Below are 17,713 nucleotides of genomic sequence, written 5' to 3'. Positions count from 1 at the left end.
ATTCCTGAATGTCACATAAGTGGGACCATACAGTCTGTAACCTTTCGGGGCTGGCTTTTTCGCTCAGCGCAATTCCCTGGAGATCCACCTAGGCCGCTGCAGGTATCAACAGTCTGTTCCTTTATGCTACTGAGCGGTATTCCATGGAGACCACGGATGTACCAGCTTGTTGGTAAAGAGCCCCTCTGGGTCACATCCTCCCTAAGAGGGTTTCAGAACACTAAGAATCCCTTTTGACCTGACGATTAAACTTTTCCCCTAGGTTCATAGGAGCAAATAACATAACGGGTATTGAATATGGCTTCTGTTCTATCTCTGTTGCAACACCGATACTACAGGTTTTAGCTCATGCATTTTCATGGAAAATGTCTATTATTTCCTCTACTTGGCTAAGCCAATTGTCAAACCAACCAGTCAGATCATACTATGCCTGGGAAAAGAAAGCTCACTTCCTTTTTCGCTGCCTTTAACTACTTTAATATGCACCCACGTGACCACCACTCACTTCTGAATTTTAATCCTAAAACTGGTGAATGGGAAGAAGGGGAGGAGGGAACAGCAGGAGCCTCCGCCATGAGTCTTCTCTGTGCAATAAAAATGAGGCCCCGACTCCTCAATTTGTCATCTTGGGGCTCCCCATTCAGAATCCTGGACTCATCCCTTTAGAGGGGTTTGAGGATTTGGACACTTCCGGTGATGAACCACCATAACCCAAAGAAGGGTGATGTGGAAACGGGCTCAGAAAGGAGAAGGTGCCATGTGGCATCCCCAGCACAGACACACCTCCCGAAGAAATGAGATTTCAAGGAGAGGTGCTCAGAAGTACAAGAGCTGGAGAAGGATTCCGGGAAATGCGTGCGCACCCACCTAACCCCAGGAGGACTATTCAGTGAAGCTTGAAGACGGCTGCTTGACAGCACCCCAACTTACTTTCCCTATTTATAAAAGGCAGGCCTTCGCCTGTCCCCTCCAACTCTCAGGAACAGACCTTTATTTTATTTTATACATTTTTTTGCTTTTCAGGGCTGCACCCTCGGCATATAGAAGTTCCCAGGCTAGGGGCTGAGTCAGAGCTGCAGCTGCCGGCCTACACCACAGCCACAGCAACGTAGGATCCTTAACCCGCTGAGCGAGGCCAGGGATCGAACCCGCATCCTCACGATACTAGTTGGGTTTGCGACCCACTGAGCCACAGCGGGAACTCCAGCAACGGAGCTAGTCTCAGCTCTTCACCCCTGCAGCAGCCGCCGTTACCCTCCATGCAGGGACAGCATCAACCTCTCTGAGATGCCTCTTCCTCTCTTTCCAAAGTAGAGGCTCTGCCCTTGAAGGCTCCTGCTCGAGGTGGTGTGGGTACAGGCAGTGGGCCGAACGCCCCTCTCCCCCGTGAGCACGGGCAACTCTCATCCCTGAACCTGGAACAGTCTTTCCTCCTCACTCTCCCCCGCCTTCTTCTTGCCCTAAGCCTCGAGGGCTGAAACACACCTGGGAAAGGAGCGGGAAACGTTCTACTCCGATCTCCCCGTAAAGAACTCACTCGGCAGCCCACGGAACACCCCGCCCTCCTGCCCTGCGCAAAAAGACCGTCGTCGTAAACATCCACACGGAATGAGAAAGCGCGGCAAGTCCAGAAAGCTCCCGCCTCTGTGTCCAAGGCAAGCCTTTGGCAGAAAAGGCAGGTACGTTTTCAAAATCACCCGTGAACCACCACTCCCCACCCACTGCCACCACCACCGCCGTCCCCTGGCAAGGGCAGGAGCAAGGCTTCATGCACCCAAAGGTCTCATTCTGGCGCCCCCCTTTACAGAGAGGACAGGAGGAGATGCGGTCTGTTTGGTTCAGCTATAAAAGCTCCAGGGGACGTGATTCCCTAAAACTCTCGAAGGGGGAAGAACTGGAGAAAATGCTGTCACTGACCCTAGACATACGGAGGGGACAGCGGGAAGAATTCCTTTTCCATCTGTCACCAGCCCTGCGGGACACATTAGAACTTGCTCGTCTTCTCAGGCGGGCGAGGCAGGAGACAGTGGAAGCTGAGACAGGGAGAGCTGTTGAAGGAAATTAGGGGATCGGGACGGGGTGGGGTCGGTCCACCTTCCTCACTGAAGATCATGCCAGAGTTAGAGTTAATCATTTGACAAAGTGGATTTCAGATCAGAGGTTGGAAAATTCCGAGGCCCGGCTGCCCGCCTTTGTAAACAAGCTGCTGGGACACAGCATGCGCGAAATTCGTGAAATTCACGCCCGCAGGCACTGTCTGTGGCTCCTTCCCAGCCCTGGTGGCAGAGCTGAGTGGGTGGGACAGAGACCCTGCGCCCCCTGAAAGCCTCAAATATTTACTACCCGGTCTTTTATAAGGAAAAGCTTGTCAACCTCCGATTGAGATTAAACCTAAATTTGCACTTCTTAAACCACTCAGCTAATACTCTTCTCTTACATCTGGAGCTTCCTCTTCACACCCTATCCTAAATGCTAAGCAGAGGCTAAGCAGAGGGAGGACGTGAGTATCAAGCATTTATTCACTGGCTAGAGAGGCTGGTAGGGCAACTGAGAAACTGCCTCTGTGATCACAGCATGAGCATCCATAGGAGAGGGACGTGTGCCCTCTGACCTGCGGAACAGAGCAGACAAGAGGGGACGAGGGAAGCGCCGTAGAAGCTCAGAGCGAGTGCACTGCCTCACTCCCGGTGAGGCGGCGCGTGAAAAACAGGGGCGGGAGGAGGGACGAAAGGGCCGAGAGAAACTGAGGGCCTGGAGAAAATCAAGAGGAAGATCCCGACAGGTCCCGGGAGGAAGTCCTCTCTGTTCTGAGACCAAGGGTGCTGGGGAGTCAGCCAGGGAAAGCGCCGGGATGGGGGGGCTTCTGGAAGAACAGAGACAGGTCCATGACCAGGCTGCTGCCGAGGGCGGGGTGGGGAGCAGGACTGGAAGGACGGGGAGGCGATGGCCACGTCAGGAAGGCCCGGACCCCCAACCCCCGCCCCCGCCCCTGCCCCCGTTACCGGACGCGGCCCCAAGTCCTAGCGCGTAAGGATGGACCCGGATGGATTGAAGGAGGTATGGACGAGATGTCATCACACCGAGACCGGCAGGGAGCTTCCCGCATCGATTGGGAGCCCCTCCAAGATGGTTAGGCCGGAGCTGAAGATGCTGCCGGGTAAAATGGCCTGACCAGAAGCCAGAGGGTGGCAGAATGACTGCTCTTCCCCGGTCTGGGCACCGGGTGCGCTTTGCAAGCTGAGCTCTACTCTTGCTGGGTCCCAGGTGGGCTCACGAACCAGGAGTCTGACAGGCAACTCAAAACTGCCTTGGGGTACAACTAACCCAAAACGCCTCCTGCACTGGGAACAAACTTGTCCCTGTTTTACTGCCCAGCACTTTAAAAACTCTTATTCAGGGAGTTCCGTCGTGGCTCAGCGGTATCAAACCCTACTAGTATCCACGAGGATGCAGGTTCAATCTTGGCCTCGCTCAGTGGGTTAAGGATCCTGCATTGCCATGAGCTATGGTGTAGGTTGCAGACGTGACTCAGATCTGGTGTTGCTGTGTCTGTGGCGAAAGCCGGCTGCTGCAGCTCCGATTCGACCCCTAGCCTGGGAACCTCCATATGCCACAGGTGCAGCCCTAAAAAGGCAAAAAGCTTAAAAAAAAAAAAAAAAATCCTATTCACAGCCCCGTTTGCAAACCTCAATGTCCTGAATAAGCCTTGTGTTAAGGTTCTTTCTGGTTGACTGAAGAGTTGCAATACTCTTAAATAGACCCAAATAACACCTCTGCAAACTTCTAGGGGGCTGCACTTTAACCTCCTAAAGGTTAAAGAACCTGGCACTAGAGGAAAGTTAGAAAGTTCATATTGCTAAAGAAGTGATCTGGAGAACTTCCGTCAAAAAACCCCAAGCCAAACCAAACAAACAAAAAACTGCAAAGCCTTCGGAAATCTTTATTGCTAAGAAGAAAGTGCTGGGACTCCTGCTTGTTGTTGGTCTCTGCTTTTCCAGACTCTCACCTCACAAACAGCAAGGCTATGACCCTGAAAAAGCTGTGGGGTCAGCACATAGACATCACTTTCCTTGACAGGAGAACAGAACTGGCCACTGACCTCACCACCGTCAGGAGACAACTGACCAAAGAGGCCGGGGCAGGGCCAGATGCCCAGCTCTCTCCAAGCCCAAGAGCCAACCTCAAACTCTGCACACCGTAGAGACCAACTCAGAGGAAAACAAACCATTTGCGTAATTCCGTGATTTAACCAGGAGAGAGGATGAACTCTATCCTACTATCATGCAGAATGTAGAAAGCCTGAGGAAAAGTGATGGCAGCTGCTCTCACACGGGAAGACACAGGCCTGGGGACCACCTGGCCGAGGCGGAAAGAGTCTCTCTCAGCTCCTTCCTGCTGTAAAGCAGACTTAAGGTTTCGGAGGAAGAAAGAAGCTGTGCTCTGTCTCGGATCAGAAGGACTTAGTCCCCCCGAGGCAGACACTCAGAAAATTACAGGTCTCAAAAAAAGGTGACACTATGTGTACGATAATGGCATTGCAAGTGAGAGGCTAGACTTACTGGTGACTACATCCTTTCAAGTGGGTGTGCAAAGGATTAATGGAAGAAAAAAGCCTGCGAGATGCCAGAGGCTCATCTGCAAATTTTTAGGCATTCATTATGCAAAGGGCATAGTGATACTATCCACTGCGGGCACAAGTTTGACACTCAAACCCCACGCGGTGCGGTGGGTGAAAATAAGGCTGAGGGCTGGAGAATGCATTGATCTCAGTTCCTGGAAACTGTGGGCCAGAGAGACAATGTCCATTAATGAGACAGCTGCTCAAAGCCAGAGAACATAGTGTTATTTTTATATTGATGCCCCATAAGAGGAACTGAAACATGATGGCCCCAAAGAAATAAAAAAAGATTTCTCTGCATGACAGCTGTTTGCTAAGGCAAAAATGCAGATAATGCAATCATTCACATTTGGGCTAAGGAATCACTAATACCGATCAAATAAAAGACGATGGCCAGTACCATTTCAGAGCGGCAGTGTAAACGGTCACCGGAGTTCCACCGGCCCCAGGGCAGACGTCCTGCGTGTGAACATAAACATCGAGACTCTTTCTAAAAACAGACAAGCGCTTTTACACCCAAACGAGGGCTGGTCCCTTAAAACCTGCACTGTCAGTCTATGCAAGTATTCCAAAAAGGAGCCATCAGTCATGCCAAATTACATATTTTTCCATGAACATAAAATATCCCAGTTTTCTCTGGAAAAAGAGATTACAGAATACATACTGCTGTATATACTGTATCACAGAAATGTGAGCGCGCGCACACACACACACGGCTGAGTATGTGGGCAGAGAACAGGAGAGCGAGCAGCCCCCCCAGCTATGTGCATGTTCACGTGCAACCTAGTACATTTCAGAGTCCCTTTTACTGTCACACTCTGCAGGGGATGAAGTAGGGATAAAGGAAGTGCAAGTTCTCTGAGTCAACGCATCAGAAACGCTTTGCCCCAGCGCTGGTAACAGACAGTTCTAAGGCGTCTCAAACTCTTTCGGGGGCGAGCAGGGCATATAAACACACCCACGAAATCATCGAAAGCGTGAATGAAAGAAAAATGGCTGCTTCTCGAAAGAGCTTGTCATAAAGTGGAATGGTGAACAAAACCAGGAGACAGGCTGGAGAAAGGCCAGCCCGGCCCGCTCCTTTCTTTAAGGTCGGGGGAACCTGGCACCACGTCTCGGCGCTGCTTTGGAGAAAGGGGTGCGCTGAGTAACCGGGGGCGAAATCAGGCACGACTTGCGCATCGGCCAAACCAGGGCCACGCGGATGCTCAAAGACGAACTCGCTTCCCTTCCAGCGCAGCTGAAGAGACTCCTGTGTTATCAAGGCAAGGGAGGACTCAAAGGCTGGAGAGCGGCTGAGCTAAGGCATCCTCAAGAGCCCCTCCACCGTTGTTCTTCGGAGGCAGGCGCTGGAGAAAGCAGGTGGGGCAACGGCTGACACAGACGCCAGCTGAACTGGCGGGGGCGCCACCGCCTGAAAGGCAAAGGGATTTACAGCAACTTACCTCCATCATCCAAGGGCCGTTTTTGAACTCCATAGCCATACACTGAGGGGTCCACTAGAGGTGTGGAATTATTCAAGTGAGGAATGGAATCAATTTTAGCAGCAATCTACAGAGAGAACCAGATTTAAATACTCAGTAACAAAGCACGGCTCCCTTGAGGGGAAAGCTAAGAGGGGCTGCTTCCCACTTCTCCCCACCGGCGGAGACCAGGGTAAACAGTGTCGCGGCAGGTCCGGGACTTCGCACGAGGGACTGAGGTTCCCGCTGGCCTCGTGGGTCTTTGGACATGGTACGGCCCCAACCCCATCATCTTCCACGAGCAAATTTTTAAGTCACCACTTCACATACAAGTGCGCCACGTGCTAAGGCAAAGGCCAGGCCCCAAGAAACAAAGTTCCCGGCAGTACCCGAAAGGCCATGTGTGCGCAAACGGGACATCTCGTTGGGAACACATTCGTCCCATCAACTTTAACCCCTCTAAAGTGACGATACAAGTTACAGGAACATAAAACAAAAGCTGCTCTTTCGCGGCAGTCCCAACGACAGGCGGAGGACGCCCATCTGCCCCGACTAGTTCACCAGATTCCTGCCCTGGGGAAACCGAGATAACCTCTGACAGCTATTTCAACTTTTCTTTTTTTGGCTTTTTAGGCCTGCAGCCGAGGCACACAGACGTTCCCAGGCTAGGGGTCCAATCGGAGCTGTAGCTGCCGGCCTACACCAGAGCCACAGCAACGAAGGATCTGAGCCGGGTCTGCGACCTGCACCACAGCTCCCAGCAACGCCAGGTCCCCGACCCGCTGCGTGAGGCCAGGGGTGGAATCCACATCCTCAGGGATGCTGGTCGGATTCGTTTCCCCTGCGCCACAGTGAGGCTCCCTATCTTAACTTGAACATTTATTATCCGTAAAAGAACAGAACAGAGCTATGAAATTCTTTTCCCTCAGAAACGAATGCTATACAGAGCTTCTTAAATGTCTCTCCTTTGTTTTCATTAGGCATTAAATGTGATTCTCACAATAAATCAACGCTTTCATTTAATCAAAGGAATGTTTATAACAACTGCCCTGAAATTATCCGAATGTGCCCAGAAGTCTGAGATCTTCATAAATTACTTTAAACAAACAACCAAAGACAATCATGATATGGGAAATCTAAGGCAGCAGTTAAAAGTGAGGCACCCTGGGGTCAGGTCTTGCCCCTTCCATTACCAGTTCTGGGATGCTGGGCAAGTCCCTTTCTTCTCTGCACAAGATCCTCCGGGTATCATACCACCTGCTTCATCGTTTTTGAAAAGATAACGGCAGACTCTGAATACAAAGGAGCTTTGTACACCAGAAAGCACTTCACAAATGCCAGGGCTGTAAAACAAGGCAATTCACCCAACAGAAGCTGAGTGCCTACTACGTGCTGGGCTCTGTGCTGAACAACAGGCAGGCTCCTATTCTCAGCCGTCAGTGCGGAGTCAGAGGCATACAGGCTACTCAATAAACGGACCATTTCGGCTGGTGACAAGCGTGAAGCTAGTGAGAGAAGACAACAACACAGTCCTCGGAAGAGCTACTTTGGACAGGGTGACCAGAGAAGGCTACTGTGAGGCAACATGTGATGTGAAACCTACGTGATGAGGAACAGCATTCCAGGCAGAGGGAACAGCATGGACAAAGGCCTTGAGGCAGGAGCAAGCTTGGTAGGTATGAGTCTGAATGAGAAGTCTGTGTCACTAAAATAGAAAGAACTAGATGTGTTCCAAGAAGTGGGCAAGGGCTTTGTAGGTCATGGGAAGGGGCTTAGATCTTATATGAAGGGTTATAGGAAGCAACTACAAGGCTTAGCAACCTGCTGATTTGTGATTTTTAAAACATGCCCTTGGGAGTTCCCTGGTAGCTCAGCAGGTTAAGACTCTGGCATTGTCACTGCAGTGGCTCTAGTCATGGCTATGGTGCGGGTTCAATCCCTGGCCCAGGAACTTCCATATGCAGTGAGTGCAGACCAAATAAATAAAATAAAACAAAATAAAATTTAGATGCCCCTGGACAAGGATAATTAATAAGTCTAAGGGGACAGAGTAGGAAGATCATTTAGGAGGTATTCTAGGCCAGCAAACGGTGGCAGGTGAACTAGCTGCTTCTGTAAACCCAGTCACACTCATTTCTCAGAGGCCATATGGAGTGCAGCCTATATGTATGTATAGTAATTATATATATTACTAAGTATACATAAATTACATTACATATTCTATAAACAGACATAAAAATAATTTGGACCTTTAGAGAAAAAGTTTGCCCTGTCTATACTACAGGTGATGGCAGCCTGGATAAGTGCTTCTTAAAAAACAAGTTAAATAATTAAACTACTAAGACTGTTGACAGAAACCCCATCTTTGACATTCAAATCTCGAGGCCAGTGGCCATTTGCTCTAACACAAAACACTGCACAAATCTTGCCTTACAGCAGTCCACGGCCAACTTGCAATCCTGCTCTCCATATTTGTTTTGGGATAAGCTTGTGGAGGTTGGCTGCTTACTTAAGTTGCAAAATTATCTTGAAGGACTCAGCTGGGAAAGCAGGTGGATTAAAAGGTGAGAACACTGCAGTGGCTCATGCCCCATGGAGACCCTTTCATCTGCCACAATAAACTGAGCGGTTAATGGCTGATGGGGCTTTTTCAAGATTAATGGCCCAGTTGTGTGGTTAAAGACAGACCAAAACACTGGCAGCAGTGAGGATGACCCCCAACACATGAAAGAAAAAGGTATGCCTATAAGGAGTCCCCCGACAGCGCGCATGTCAAACGACAAAGGCGGGACCCCAAACACAAGCTCCGCACGTTAGGCAGTGTCTTGGCACTCTTCCGATAACGCCCCTTGGCTTCCAAATCTCTTCCCTTCCTTTCAAAGTGGCTAAGGTGTTATTCCCGAGGCCTTGGCCTTCTTTGTCATTTACATGATACGTTTCACATGTTGCTGGAATGTAATTTTTTTTTTCCCCAAAGCTGATACGCTAAAAAAGCTACAAGAGCTTTCTGTTCCTATTTTTTTTTAATTTGTTTTTATTTTATTTTATTTATTTATTGGTCTTTTTGCTATTTCTTGGGCCGCTCCTGCAGCATATGGAGGTTCCCAGGCTAGGGGTTGAATCGGAGCTGTAGCCACCGGCCTACGCCAGAGCCCCAGCAATGTGGGATCCGAGTCGCGTCTGCAACCTACACCGCAGCTCACGGCAACGCCGGATCGTTAACCCACTGAGCAAGGGCAGGGACCGAACCCGCAACCTCATGGTTCCTAGTCGGATTCGTTAACCACTGCGCCACGACGGGAACTCCCTCTGTTCCTAATTTTGATTCAATCAACAAGCATCCTTCTGAAATGTGACTGAGGATTTTCAGATTTGTTCTTAAATCAATGTTTGCTTCTCGTATCTATAACTTGGGAAATTTCCACTAAGAGAAAAACAATGTACAATAATGGTTAAGAGGTGTAGCTCTAAAGTCAATAACTGCATTTGAAACCTGGCTAAATAAATGTTAGATGTGAGTTTAAAATTTACAATTACACAATTGTAAATTTACAATTATAGCATAATTTACACTGGTATTATATATAAAATATACTAAAAAGAAACACTGTGTTCCCTTAATGATACAAATGCAACTTTGTGCTAAGAATGATTTTATTTATTTGGCTTATTTACTTATTTATTTTGCTTTTTAAGGCCATAGGCGCAGCATGTGGAGGTTCCCAGGCTAGGTGTCGAATCAGAGCTATAGCCGCTGGCCTACACCACAGCCACAGCAACATGGGATCCAAGCCGTGTCTGTGACCTACCCCACAGCTCACAGCAATCCTGGATCCTTAACCCATTGAACAAGGCCAGGGCTCGAACCCGCATCCTCAGCGATACTAGTCGGGTTCGTTTCTGCTGAGCCACGACAGGAACTCCCTAAGAATGATTTTAAATGCCCACTAAGATAATGAGTTAAAATTTAATGAGTGCCTACTATGCCTAGGCCCTCCGAGAGCATGTTAAAGATGCTCTTATTTATTCCTCGTGATGGTTCTTTAGGAGGTTAGTAGTATTATTTCCATCTTAAGACAAGGAAAATGAGGCTCAGGGCAGCTGAGTGACCTGCCCACAGTCACACATCTTTTTAGTGGCAGAAACAGCATGGAAGCCCAGGCCTGTCTGACCCCAGAGTCTATGCTATTAACCACTGGACTGAGCTAACTGCCCTTCCCCCAGCTTCTTAAACAGAGTCACTTCCCAAGGACTTAAAACCTAATGATTTCTAGTGCACAGAACTCATGCAATGCTTCCACGTTCAGTAACTGATCATTCCGAACAGGAGCTGCTTAAGGGACGCGAGGTACATTTTCAGTTAATAATGGTGCAGGCCAGAAAATAAAAAGAAGTCACAGAAGCCGAGATATTCCAAGAAAGCCAAGGCCACTGCAGCGCTTATCTGCAAGTGTGACCTTGAGGGCACTCTGCTACTGATTTTCTACTACTTGATCCACTTTCCCCCCTTTTCTGGGGGGAGGCAGTGAGAATCCGTTATCTTACTACCTGTGCTATTTTAAACACAGTAAGGGATGAAATACAAATCAACGCCATACCTATTTAACCTCTATTGCCAGCAGTTAGCGGAAGTGTGGAGGAGGGGAGCACGTGTCCAGGAGTCAGTCAGGAGTCCTGCTTTTCCAGCTAGTTCTTCTGGGGTATAACCTTGGGCAAGACCTTCAGGGGTCTTGCTCCCTGGAAAGCCCAGGGATGAACTAGACCAGTGCTTCCCAAAGAATACATAAGGCAATTCTGGGAGGTGCATGGAAGACTATTTTTTAGGTATTTTAAGTAAATCTAAATTTTAATGTGATTTAAAAATAGGAAGTAAATAGACTATCGAGGGTTCACTGGTACATCGAAAATCATAAAGCTGGTACACGAATCACTGAAGTTAGGAAACGTGGCCATTATATTATTCCTAGCTAACATCTTCAGGTTTTACACTCAAAGCAGCTCACGCTCTAGATCCAAACAGGAAGCTGTGACTACTTCCCCAGCTTCACAGTTACTGCATCTTTATACCAACTGGAAATAGGCAAAGTCACCCGCATACTAGGCCCATGTTACTCGATACAGTTACTGCCGATTCTCACGAATCCAGCAAGATGTGAGACAGAGGTGACAGCTCACACCCCCACTCCGGGAGGAGGAACTCAGCTTGCTCCTCTGGAGCCTCTGCTCCACGGTCGCCCAAAGGGGCCCTGCCCTGGCCCTAGAGAACTCACAGGCTGGGCTGAAAGTCTGGACTCCCCGCAGCAGGAAGAAACAGTATGTGGCCAGAGCAGTTGAGCGCGGGGGCTAAGGGTGAGCCAGTCCCGGAGGACAGGGTCTGAAGTCATGGTCACAGAGGCAGGTCCTTGTTAGGCATCCACTCCTGAGACTACAATGAAGACAAGGGTGTATCGGATTGACTGTGCACTTAGTAAGCGCCTGGGGGGACCCTCATTCAATCTTCACAGTGACCACAGAAAGCAGCTACAAGCTTCAATTCTGTGGGATCGGGAGCCAGGCTGTGCGGAATTGTATCCAGTAAGGATACCAAGGAAACAATGTAAAGCACCCAGAATGGTGCTGGGCATAGCATAAGGAACAAGAAATGTCTGCTCTTTTAACCTTTTATTTATTAGTAACAATAATACAGAAAAAAAACGTACATAGGTAAGTTTATAGCTTGAATGTTCATGTACTAAAATTAAAATGCCTGTGAAACTAGCATCCAGATCAAGAAACAGAATGCAACCAGCACCCCAGAGGCTGGTCCCATGCCTTCTTCAGCTGCTACCCACCCCATCTCCCAAGAGTAAACCTCCTAACTTCTAGTATTAGTCATTAAACACACCCACCCACCATCAAGGGTCTTCAGTCTACAGATGAGGAAACTGAGCCTTAAAGATATTAGACAACTTGTCCAAAGTCACTAAGCTAGTAAGTAGCAGAACCACAACTTGACCTCAACTTTGAATCCAAAGTCTTAATAACCACTTCACTGTACCACCTCCTGGGTATGCAGTAACCATGAAATGAAAAAAACTTACAGGAAAGTCCTTGCCTGGCACCCAGCAAAACACAACCTCAATGAATGGTAGCTACTGTCATCAGAGATGGGCCCTGGCTGACCCTGCCCTATTAACTGGCGTTAACCAAAACAAGGAATTCTATGTGCCAATCAAATAAGATACCTACTCTTCCTGGTAGCTTTTCCTGACAACTTCATGCCACCCACATTTGGGTGGAATTAAATACTCCCTTGTCTGTGTTTGCAAAGCACTTTATAAACTACCTTTAAGTAGCGTGACCTCACTCAGGTTATTGGTTATACTGGCTCCCCAGTACAGGGAGCTCTTTGAGTAGACCTGTTTCAATCATCTCGGTAGTTCCTGAACTAGGAGCTCCAGGGATTAGCTTTAGAGAATTAATGAACCTCCTGAAATTACATACAAAGCTATTTCGATATTTCTGAGGAAAGGTTCTAAGTTTTCAAGTCTGAAAAAGGTTCATGCTTCAAAAAAGTTAAAGAACTTCCCTCATACACAGCAACAGTCTTGGTACATGAATATGCTCATTAAACATTTGCTATATTTAAGACGATGTGGAGAAGCCTCTCTGTAGGCAAAATACTAAGACAACCTGCAGAGGCTCTAAGCTGAGAATCCCCATACTAAAGGCTCTAAAGAAGACATAACCTTTAGTTTTCTCCCCTATGTCCCATCTAATGGCACCAGCATCCCTTCAATGCTCTGTTCAAAGATTCTGCTGCAGATACCTCATCGAGATGGGAAACTACCCAACCACCTCTGCAAAGGAACCCAGTCCCTCTTAGAATGCAGAAGACACGGGTCTAAGAACTCTTACATATGTTAACTATTTGCATGCCTCTGAGAAAATGGCTTTATCTCCCTTTGGTTTATTATTTTCAAATATAAAATGAGAATCATAACCCTTGCCTATTTCACTTGGTTGTTGTGTGAGGATCTAATTGCATGGTAAGAGAAAACCAGCAGCAACCTTGTCTTGTTTAGCTTTACACTGGCCCAGCACCCAGCAAGAGGCCATGGACTCAGCAGGTCCTCAAATAATGAATGGCAGGTAATCCGAATCCCATCACAATTCTCAACGCTCTTGTAAGTGATTTGCTATCATTCGATATTAGGATAAAAAAAGGAGTTTGTGCCTCCAAAAGTTGTGGCTGTTCTTTCCCAAGTGTCTCCGTAACAAAACTCCAAACGGGCAGTATGAGACAAAAGCAACATGGTGGCCACAAAGGCCACCCGGGACGTCGAGGCCTGTGCAGAGGGGCTGCCGCTCCCCAGCCCTCCTGAATAAGGTCCCTGCAGAGTGTAGGAGCAGTGTGGCCGGGGCCCAGCTAGAAATCTCAAATTTTAACGCGAAATTGTTCTAGTTTCTAAGTGTTGCCACTGTGTGGTCAAACAAAGCCTGCCTGCAGGCCCACAGGGAGCCTTCTCCAGCCCATGGACCCTAGTTTGAGAACTCTGGTCTAGGCAACTTTGTACCTACAAACTAATCGGGACTTAAGAAACCTTAGTTTGAGGATACACACGGGCTATTAAGTCTTAGCTAAAAATGAGAATAAAAGGCAAACAGTGGAGCATGTGTTCATGGACCATCCACTTTCCAATACCAAACATGACGTTCAGTGCTTCCGTTAAAGTGCAGTGACCCAAATGGGCTCAGTCACGTCCCCCAAACCCTTTTACGAGAACTTGCTCCTGCAGGGTCCTCTACTGGGTTCCATCAGAGATACAGGGCAGCCCACAGATGTCCTGCAGACACTGGGTTCTCCAAGGGTCTGAGACAGTTAAAAGGAACGTACATGCAGGAGTTAGTCCCTTGTCAACTGTGGGCTGAGCTCCTCAACCCCTGGGCATGGCTGGGGCAGTCTCGGTGGCGTGAACGGAGAGCGACTGCGCATTCAGCACACGTGCCTTTGTCATTGGGCACAAACGCCACCTACACCACCTACGAGGTGAGAACAGGCAGTCCCTCTCGAGGAGCACCCGACGGCCTTTTCTTTAAACGGTGGCCACACGTTCTCTCACAGGAAATGTGAGTGCCTGCTTGTACACAGCACACGAGCCGAACCCCTCACAGCTCGGGCGCCAAGGGTGAAACGGCAGCACCCGGGGAGTATTTTCTGGAAGAGGCCTGTGGAACGTCTGTGGCCCCAGACCAATGAATAAATCAATAATTCCCCCCCCCCAAAAAAAGGCGCGGGTAAAGAATAGGTTTGCGATTTCTAAAAAGTCTGTCCCAAGGTTACTTTCCATGGACTTGCTTGGTCACAAACGCTTGGGTGCAGAATCAACACAATGCCCAACTTTAGGAAGCTCCAATTACACTGTATTTATGGGAATGGAACATTCTGGAGTTATGCAATGCAGAGGCACTGACTGGACAAAATAGGAGCTTAGAGTTCTAAAAAGCCCTAGCTGTGTGGCAAGAGAACTTCTATTTGGGTGATGTCTGGCAGACGCTGGCCCAGCCTGCGGAAGGCTGGCGGGACTCTGCATCCACTGCGGTGGCGGGACGCTTCGCTGTTAACATGCAAATGGGCCACTTGATGATGGATGCTACTACACTAGCAGCGTGGGCTTTCTGAGAACACTTTCATATTTTTAGAAAAACTAGACAAAACAATCATCTGTATCATCAACTCATCCAGGATCCCCATGAAGTCTCCCTGTAAGCTGGACGGATAATAGTCAGGGCAGAGGGCAGAGTGGCCACAGGACAGGATGACCTAACCTGGTTTTGAGTCCATATCCCACTCTCGTTAGGATCCTGCCCTCTCTAAACTATAAGCTGAAGAGACACTTTACTTTTGCTAACCAGCCACTAACTTCAGAGAACTGGACATGATGTTTGTTTGTTTCCTTTTTTAAAATACACAGTTTTATTTATTTTTGTCTTTTTTTTTGGGGGGGGGTGGCTGCACCAGTAGCATATGGAGGTTCCCAGGCTAGGGGGTTGAATCGGGGCTGTAGCTGCCTGCCTACACCACAGCCACAGCAACGCAGGATCCGAGCCGCATCTGTGACCTACACCACAGCTCATGGCAACACAGGATCCTTGACCCACTGAGCAAGGCCAGGGAACAAAGCTGCGTCCTCACGGATGCTAGTCAGATTCGCTTCCGCTGAGCCGTGACGGGAACTCCTACCCAGCAGTTTTAGATCTTTGCCACTAAGACTGAATCAGATCACATTTCTACATTTGTGCAATTCCCTACAAAAATGGTTACATTATCTCTTTGGCCAAACACTATTATCTCATTGAACTTCACATGGCTACAGAAATTTTAAATTTCATATGACATCTTCAGAGACTCCCTTCAGATCTTGGAGTACCCCCCCTCACCCCACCCGCCACCCCCAGTGAACGAACAGCAACAATTGGTTCCCTTTGTTGGAAAAGGGTCCAAGGGAAACACAAGGAGGCTTCAAGATGCCAGGAGGGAAGCTTAGTGAATTAGGGGCTGGACTCCACACACCAGACTAAAGAGACTCTGCAGGTTTAAATCCCAGCAGGCTCAACTCAAGCTCTGTTGTGATCTTCCGGAGAAAGAGAGCACCAGACAGCTTACTGCTCCCTGACAAACTTATGAGGCCTTACAGACTGTCGCTGGTGTTTACGAGGACACATGTGAGAAAGGAAAGCTTTGTAATCATTTTAAATAAAGAAATATACTGTCTTTTATCTCCAGTTCCGGGTGTGTGGGTGTGTGTGTGGGGGTGTGTGTGTGTGGAGATGATGTCTCTGCAGCAAGCTGTGTACACCACGGTGAAGCAAAACCATCATCAGATGCGCACATGAGTTCCTTTGAAGTAAACTTTACTATAAGCACATAATACTTTAGATTTCTAACATTCCATTCTTGCCCAACGCAAATCTATAAACGAACCTAAAATTACCCACAAACCTGTTTTTTTCTTTAGCTTTTAAAGGCCATCAAATCCTTGGAGATAGTATCGACCTCCAGCTGTTAATATTCAGAAGTAATACACTGACAGCACTGTCTCCATGGGACTTATTACTGCTCCAGTCAATGGTGCATTTCAGAGCTGGGAACATTTCCAGTGACGTTTCCTCTGCTAGCAGTAAACACACTGCTTCAACAATCCACATTAGGTCAGCATTTAACGGAGGGTCTCCCTCCCTCTTGAGCAGGTTGTCCAAGAATACGAGTTCAACCACTGGCTCAAGAGAAGCAGAAAGTCTTCTCAATGGTTCAAAATTCATTTTAGGTTCAACTACAGGCCTTCTGCAACCTGAGGATCTGAGCTCTTTAGGGCAGTGACTATAATTCTTCCTGGATACAGAGGCCAACAAGGTGATTGTCACACGTCAGCACAGAGTGAAAGCCATTACATATTAGTAGCCAGTGAGAAACAAGGTTCAGGACCCTGTGCTGTAGAGGAGAGCAGGGCAACACGCCGGCAAGCAGACTGGCGGAAGGGGAGCGGGATGGCATGTTCATCCATTACAGCCACTGGTTGGCTCTGAAGTCTAAGGAAGATGGAGACTCACTATTGTACTGCTTGGTGCCTAGGCAGTAAGTGACAAGTCATCAGACAGAATTTTAGGCGGAACCACAGGTTTGGAAACTTCTGGGATCCAATGTAAGGTCTATAGGAGCATCAGTATTAAAATGAAAAGTCAGTATCTGGGAAACAGGTAGGGTTCCCTCCCCTGGAATACTGGAAAGAGGTGTAAAGATCGTATCTTCAAGCGACCGAGTGGAGACTTTCTTCTAATACAATGAGTCCTGGGGCTTTCTGTTAGGAATCAAGCAGTAATTAGTTACAGCCCAACTTGTAAAGTATCAGTTAGTATGCCTACAATTAAACAGGAAGAGATGATGAGCATAAGACACTCAGCAGACATTTAAATGTTAGAGCTAACTCGTCAGGACGTTTCATGCACCATACGAGGACATGTCCGGCTCTAAGCATCATACCAGAAACCAGAGTATTTCTGGCAGGTCCCATATTCATTCTCCAGAGAAGTTTGCAACCTCTTAAAAATCAGTTTATTTAACTGACAAAATGCACGACATTGTCAGATGGTCAAATCTCACTGTTGGAATGACTCCATATCATATGCTCCCTGAAAGAGGAAAAACTATTGCCCATAAGGAATTTTTACTTCTCGTGGACCACCCACACCTATGTAACATCTTCCTTTCCCCCTCTTCCCGAGCACCTTCAAAGGTGCTCAATTCCCAACACCCAATTCCTTACATTCCACCCTCGAAATACAGCAAGTCTGAAGAGGATATTTCCCAAGTTTTAAGAAACTACTGGGCCTGAAACAGCCACCTGCTGTCTAGACCCAGGTCCTCACCGTGAGCTCCCCAGCCCCTTCCTCTAGTGAACCTCAGAACCCCACGCCGGCTGCCCTGCTGGTCCAGCCCCAGAGCGGGGGCACGACAGGGCCAGGCGTCCTGGGTAAATCTTTTCCCAGCGTCTGTAGGCACCTGGGAGACCCGCCCGACAGGCTGGGCCTGGGCCTCGCGGTGGAGCCTCATCCCTCTGCCCCTCCCGGCTGCAGGAGCCCCAAGGAACGGCTG

At 48.4% G+C, this 17,713-nt stretch overlaps 1 protein-coding gene across 19 annotated transcripts in view; it reads right to left on the bottom strand.

Moving 5' to 3' along the window:
• The window catches only part of FUBP3 (far upstream element binding protein 3), a 53,125-nt gene that overhangs the window by 32,262 nt on the left and 3,150 nt on the right, over positions 1-17,713 (bottom strand). For 7 of the 19 annotated variants that reach the window (XR_002339522.1, XR_002339512.1, XM_013993926.2 and 4 more), the window contains exon 2: positions 6,064-6,169. The exons of 5 other annotated variants lie outside the window; for them this stretch is intronic. Coding sequence is in view for 5 of the 14 variants with exons in the window: in XM_013993926.2 (XP_013849380.1) it covers positions 6,064-6,169 (106 nt within the window). In the remaining 9 variants the exon portion in view is untranslated. Of the gene's footprint in view, positions 1-1,917; positions 2,943-6,063; positions 6,170-16,063; positions 16,920-17,713 lie in introns of those variants that run through there. 7 more of the 19 variants (XR_002339724.1, XR_002339754.1, XR_002339777.1 and 4 more) reach the window with 2 other exon arrangements.

The sequence above is a fragment of the Sus scrofa genome, chromosome 1, assembly GCF_000003025.6.
Source record: "Sus scrofa isolate TJ Tabasco breed Duroc chromosome 1, Sscrofa11.1, whole genome shotgun sequence".
NCBI classification, from domain to species: Eukaryota; Metazoa; Chordata; class Mammalia; order Artiodactyla; family Suidae; genus Sus; species Sus scrofa.
The sequence above is the reverse complement of the archived record's forward strand: the minus strand, read 5'-3'. Positions and strand labels throughout refer to the sequence as shown.